The sequence below is a fragment of the Styela clava genome, chromosome 3 (genome assembly GCF_964204865.1).
Source record: "Styela clava chromosome 3, kaStyClav1.hap1.2, whole genome shotgun sequence".
In the NCBI taxonomy this organism is placed as follows: Eukaryota; Metazoa; Chordata; class Ascidiacea; order Stolidobranchia; family Styelidae; genus Styela; species Styela clava.
In genome coordinates, this window is record NC_135252.1 from 2,312,722 (window position 1) to 2,319,808 (window position 7,087).

Sequence of the window (7,087 nt, forward strand, 5' to 3'; positions counted from 1 at the left end):
TACCAGCATGCATCACCATCTAATGACTGATGTAAGTCAATCTTTCAATATTTGATGTTTTTAATTTTCCAGGCGGATAGGAAACAACCAATAAATATATCCGAGGCTCGAGAACCCCGGCGTAATTGATATGTATAAGTTGATTTCATGATTACTTTTGTTACAAAAATATGAAAAAAACAATTTGACGCCGAACACCTCGGATTTGAATGTAAAACTGCTGGAATATACTTGCGGAACTATGATCGAAAACCATTGGTATAAACAAAATTAGGGTTGGAAAAATCGACATTGTTTTTTTATCTAAAAAGTCCGTATTCATCTTTCCTACAACACTTTAATATCATACTTATATCATCTCATTTGTTTTACAGTTAAATTTAGGAAACTATAGCGTGATTGTTTCTGCGTGCAGGATAAATGGAAATCACTGGGTTCTTTTGCTGAGGATGAAGTTTTGTTTTGAAATTTTAATAATATTCAATAAATAAGAAATTGTTGTGGCAAAATTACATATTGCCTTTTTGTATTTGATTCTTCATTTTGATTCGAACAAAATATCTTTGCAATTCATTGACACAACGAGAAATAATTTCTACTTTCTGAATCCGTATGGAAGTTCAATTGAAGAGACCACTCACGCATGTAAAAATTATAAGTGAGTTCAATTCCTGAAATACATCTTATTGTTAGCTATTTCAACTACAAGCTAAAGTAGAAACTCAATAAACCTTTACTTCACTGTTGCCAGATCGCTTTCAAATCCTGGAGTGGATTTTTTAAAAGTATCTTCTTTACAGTTATCCAGTCCTTTATTTTTAATATTCTATTTCTCTTGTTGAAAGTATTCGGCTGTTTTCGTAAAAACGTGTCCTGTTCTTACAAATAATATATGAACTACATAATCACATTGTACCAGTAACAAACTGTATTTACAATTGGAATGACATTGACAATTGTGAATGACATTGAAATTGAATGAAAAGTATTGACTTTTAAAAATGAAGTTACATGAAAAGTATATTAGTAAAACTGAATTTACACACGTTACAACACACAGAAACTGGATGAATTTACGAAAAGAATGCGAAAACTGGACACCAACGGTTACTGAACATCCCATTCAGAGGGATGGATCACGTTGTGGAATTTACGTGATAAAGGTATATAGGAAGTCATACAAATTTAATTATCCATACATCAGTATATGTTCTTTGTCAATTTATTCACAAGAAATTGTTCCATAAGAATTGATTAATTTATTTTCATATACCAAACAACATTCTCATGATTTTCTTCACACTATTTTGCGTTATTTTGAAACAACTTATTTTGTCTATTGGTTCTTTGGCATATATTCGATTGCAGTTCGCTTGGATGATGCTGGAAACTAAAAGCATCCATGTTGTTTCACCAATCGATGAAAGGGCGAAAATTGCCAGTTGGGTGATTCAGAATTCCGGTATGACGAAATGAATATTTGATATTTAGATAATTATCTAAACATTACGCAGTTAAAAAATACATTTTTGACAGACTGCGTGGAGACGTACTGCAGTTTTTGTGGGGAGACGGGAGAAGCAGAATGGGTAAGTAACCTAATAGGTGTTCAATAAATATGCAATATATAATTTTATATTCATGTTATTTTGACTTTTTTTAAAGATTGGCTGTGATGTGTGTCCACGCTGGTTTCATGCTGGATGCTACAACGGAGATATTGCGGAGATATTGGACGTACTTTGGAAATGTCCAGCATACGAGGCCGGTTGGCATTAAAACGCATTTGATGTAAAAATAAGTTTCAAAGGGTTGCCACTTGACACTAACAAGTAGATCAAATGGCCATTTCCCGTTAACCTGTCCATTGAGTACAGAGCCATGAATATACAGTAGAAGCGCTACCCACGAAATTAATTCGTTCCGAAGACCCGTCGTATTACATAAGGCGTTTTACCTGTAAATGCCCTAATCCGTTTTATGTCCACGTAAAACTCGGACATCATTTTCGTATAAATTATTTTAATGCTTAAAATCCAACAACTACATGTTAGAATTAGATTACAGCATAATAAATAAACAAAGAACATACGGAAAGAAGGAAGAACATAGTAATAACGAATAAAAACTAAGAACGGTATGCTTATGTACCTTTGTTTACCATCGTCATAATCAAATGATTGATTCCCAAATTACCGTCCGCCACTGATGGAGAATTAAGACCAGAAAACTTGTTTTATTTTTTAAGTCGGTTTTTACTTGATTTGAGTCGGCACTAATCTTTCATGTCTGGTGTTATTAGTTTAATTTTGCTTATTGATATCGCCAACTTAAAGTGAACGATATTGTCATCAACGACGTCGGGATAATGATAAAATCCGCGTTAGATATTAAATAACATTTAAAGGTCATTTTATAAACTCTTAATTGCAAGAAATGAAAAAAATTCCCGTTATGTTCGGTCACTATCGAAATTGAGGGTGAAAACAATTAATTGGGACACAATTTGCTTTCAGATTTATTGGAATAGACGATAATAATTGTGAATATTGTGTAATAATTGTAATTGCGCTTTTTGAATTTCTTTCATGCTGGCCATAATTTAGTGCAACGACGCGCACGGCTGATTTCAATTGCGATAAAAAATAGAATGGCTGTGAATATATTTTTTTTAAATCGAAAGTTTGACGGCGCTAGGAAATGTGCGTCATATTCGGTATTCTCAAAAACACCAAAAAACGATATTCGAAGGTCGCAATATTCAAATATTAGGTTTGTATTGAACATCCCTGCATTAAATTAATCTAAAATGAACAAATATCACTATGCAAGTTTTCGGAAAAGAATTGTTGGATTTTTCGTATCCAGAGCCTTTCGTACGTAGAGTTTCTACCGTATACAAGTTTTTCGTGATATTTTTTGCTTCCATTTTTTTGTGATTGGCGAATAAAAAACGATTTGTTGATTGATTCATGTGAAAACTTCATTTGGGAATTGAAAGTTTCTTCATACGTTTACAGTGATCGTAGCGGCTGCTATCGATCGTATCGTCGTTTCTTCCAACATCTTAGTACGGTGTGCCATACTTCCTTTAGCTCTTTAATACAGTTTCACAGTCTTTCAAATTCTGAGATATTTTTTAACAACAGCATTAAACGGTTCGGCGACATACATATTCGACATAAAAAATGAAGCGCCATAAGTGTCAAATCGTTACTAATCTTGATGACGCCACCTCATCTGTTAAGGTTGACAATACTATTCTGATTTAGGCTGCTGATGTACTGGGTTAAGGCTGCACGTTCACCGGAACTATATGGAGTGAGAGGGGGTGTTACAAGGTTGAAGTGTAAACCAATAAAATGAAATAAGAACATGATAAAACTTCAAAAATAATATCTAGTTATGTAGGAGAATGGGAATGATCAATAAATATGACAAGATTTCGCTTTAATTTATATAAATTTACGATTCCGTTGATTTTAACATAAGTTAGGGGAATTTCCCAACTTTCCGCACGGTGGAATATTTTTAAAATTTAATATTCGTTTTATATATCACCATCAAATACACTGTATTAATGAACTGGATGAGAAAATATTCTTTCTTGGATAAATTACGCTTTAACTGAGTTAAATAGACGATTTCTTAAATATTTTCATTAAATTGAGGGGAATTTCCCTACTTTCCGCACGGTGGATTTTTTTTAAATTTTAATATGTATTTTATATTTGTCCACCGAAAACACTGCATTAATGAATTGGATGAGAAAAAACTCCTTCTTACCTAAATTACGCTTTAACTGAGTCAAATTGACGATTTCTTATATTTTTTTCTTCAATTGAGGGGAATTTCCCTACTTTCCGCACGGTGGATTTCTTTTAAATTTTAATATGTATTTTATATTTGTCCACCAAATACACTGCATTAATGAATTGGATGAGAAAATATTCTTTCTTGCATAAATTATTTTTTAATAGAGTTGGATAGACGATTTCTTAAATATTTCCATTGAATTGAGGGGAATTTCCCTACTTTCCGCTTGGTGGATTTTTTTAAAATTTTGATATCTATTTTATATCTAAACACACTGCATTAATGAATTGGATGAGAAAATATTCTTTCTTGCATAAATTATTTTTTAACTGAGTTGGATAGACGATTTCTTAAATATTTTCATTAAATTGAGGGGAATTTCCCTACTTTCCGCAAGGTGGATTTTTTTTAACTTTTAATATGTATTTTATATTTGTCCACCAAATACACCGTATTAATGAATTGGATGTGAAAATATTCTTTCTTGAATAAATTACGCTTCAACTGAGTTAAATAGACGATTTCTCAAATATTTTCATCAAATTGGGGGGAATTTCCCTACTTTCCGCACGGTGGATTTTTTTTAAATTTCAATATGTATTTTATATTCGTTCACCAAATACACTGCAATAATGAATTGGATGAGAAAATATTTTTTCTTGCATAAATTATTTTTTAACTGAGTTGGATAGACGATTTCTTAAATATTTCCATTAAATTGAGGGGAATTTCCCTACTTTCCGCATGGTGGATTTTTTTTAAATTTTAATATGTATTTTTTATTTGTCCACCGAAAACACTGCATTAATGAATTGGATGAGAAAAAACTCCTTCTTACCTAAATTACGCTTTAACTGAGTCAAATTGACGATTTCTTATATTTTTTTCTTCAATTGAGGGGAATTTCCCTACTTTCCGCAAGGTGGATTTTTTTTTAAATTTTAATATGTATTTTATATCTAAACACACTGCATTAATGAATTGGATGAGAAAAATTCCTTCTTACCTAAATTACGCTTTAACTGATTCAAATTGACAATTTCCTATATTTTTTTCTTCAATTGAGGGGAATTTCCCTACTTTCCGCAAGGTGGATTTTTTTTTAATTTTAATATGTATTTTATATTTGTCCACCAAATACACCGTATTAATGAATTGGATGAGAAAATATTCTTTCTTGGATAAATTATTTTTTAACTGAGTTGGATAGACGATTTCTTAAATATTTTCATTAAATTGAGGGTAATTTCCCTACTTTCCGCACGGTGGATTTTTTTTAAATTTTAATATATATTTTATATTCGTCCATCAAATACATCGTATTATAAATTGGATGAGAAAAAATTATTTTTTGCATAAATTATTTTTTAATTAACTGAGTTAGATAGACGATTTCTCAAATATTTTCATCAAATTGGGGGGAATTTCCCTACTTTCCGCACGGTGGATTTTTTTCAAATTTAATATGTATTTTATATTCGTCCACCAAATACACTGTATTAATGAATTGGATGAGAAAATATTCTTTCTTGCATAAATTATTTTTTAACTGAGTTGGATAGACGATTTCCTAAATATTTCCATTAAATTGGGGGGAATTTCCCTACTTTCCGCACGGAGGATTTTTTTTTAATTTTAATATGTATTTTATATTCGTTCACCAAATACACTGCAATAATGAATTGGATGAGAAAATATTTTTTCTTGCATAAATTATTTTTTAACTGAGTTGGATAGACGATTTCTTAAATATTTCCATTAAATTGAGGGGAATTTCCCTACTTTCCGCATGGTGGATTTTTTTTAAATTTTAATATGTATTTTTTATTTGTCCACCGAAAACACTGCATTAATGAATTGGATGAGAAAAAACTCCTTCTTACCTAAATTACGCTTTAACTGAGTCAAATTGACGATTTCTTATATTTTTTTCTTCAATTGAGGGGAATTTCCCTACTTTCCGCACGGTGGATTTTTTTTTAAATTTTAATATGTATTTTATATCTAAACACACTGCATTAATGAATTGGATGAGAAAAAATTCCTTCTTACCTAAATTACGCTTTAACTGATTCAAATTGACAATTTCCTATATTTTTTTCTTCAATTGAGGGGAATTTCCCTACTTTCCGCAAGGTGGATTTTTTTTTAATTTTAATATGTATTTTATATTTGTCCACCAAATACACCGTATTAATGAATTGGATGAGAAAATATTCTTTCTTGGATAAATTATTTTTTAACTGAGTTGGATAGACGATTTCTTAAATATTTTCATTAAATTGAGGGTAATTTCCCTACTTTCCGCACGGTGGATTTTTTTTAAATTTTAATATATATTTTATATTCGTCCATCAAATACATCGTATTATAAATTGGATGAGAAAAAATTATTTTTTGCATAAATTATTTTTTAACTGAGTTAGATAGACGATTTCTCAAATATTTTCATCAAATTGGGGGGAATTTCCCTACTTTCCGCACGGTGGATTTTTTTCAAATTTAATATGTATTTTATATTCGTCCACCAAATACACTGTATTAATGAATTGGATGAGAAAATATTCTTTCTTGCATAAATTATTTTTTAACTGAGTTGGATAGACGATTTCCTAAATATTTCCATTAAATTGGGGGGAATTTCCCTACTTTCCGCACGGAGGATTTTTTTTTAATTTTAATATGTATTTTATATCTGTCCACCAAATACATTGTATCAATGAATTGGATGAGAAAATATTCTTTCTTGCATAAATTATGCTTTAACTGAGTTGGATAGACGATTTCCTAAATATTTTCATTAAATTGAGGGGAATTTCCCTGTTTTCCGCACGGTGGATTTTTTTTAAATTCCGATATCTATTTTATATTTGTCCACCAAACCCACTGCATTAATGAATTGAATGAGAAAAAATTCCTTCTTACCTAAATTACGCTTTAACTGAGTCAAATTGACAATTTCTTATATTTTTTTCTTCAATTGAGGGGAATTTTCCTACTTTCCGCACGGTGGATTTTTTTTCAAATTTTAATATATATTTTATATTTGTCCACCAAGTACACCGTATTGATGAATTGGATGAGAAAATATTCTTTCTTGGATATATTACGCTTTAACTGAGTTAAATAGACGATTTCTCAAATATTTTCATCAAATTGGGGGGAATTTCCCTACTTTCCGCACGGTGGATTTTTTTTAAATTTCAATATGTATTTTATATCTGTCCACCAAATACATTGTATTATTGAATTGGATGAGAAAATATTCTTT

At 30.5% G+C, this 7,087-nt stretch overlaps 1 protein-coding gene across 1 annotated transcript; it reads left to right on the top strand.

The window, feature by feature from the left end:
* The first annotated feature begins 1,219 nt into the window (after nucleotides 1-1,219).
* Nucleotides 1,220-1,955, top strand: LOC144420842 (uncharacterized). The gene is made up of 3 exons (XM_078110535.1): nucleotides 1,220-1,462; nucleotides 1,537-1,589; nucleotides 1,666-1,955. Exons 1-3 carry the CDS (start codon nucleotides 1,288-1,290, stop codon nucleotides 1,777-1,779), a joined length of 342 nt encoding a protein of 113 aa, XP_077966661.1. The 5' UTR covers nucleotides 1,220-1,287; the 3' UTR covers nucleotides 1,780-1,955.
* The last annotated feature ends 5,132 nt before the right edge of the window (nucleotides 1,956-7,087 follow it).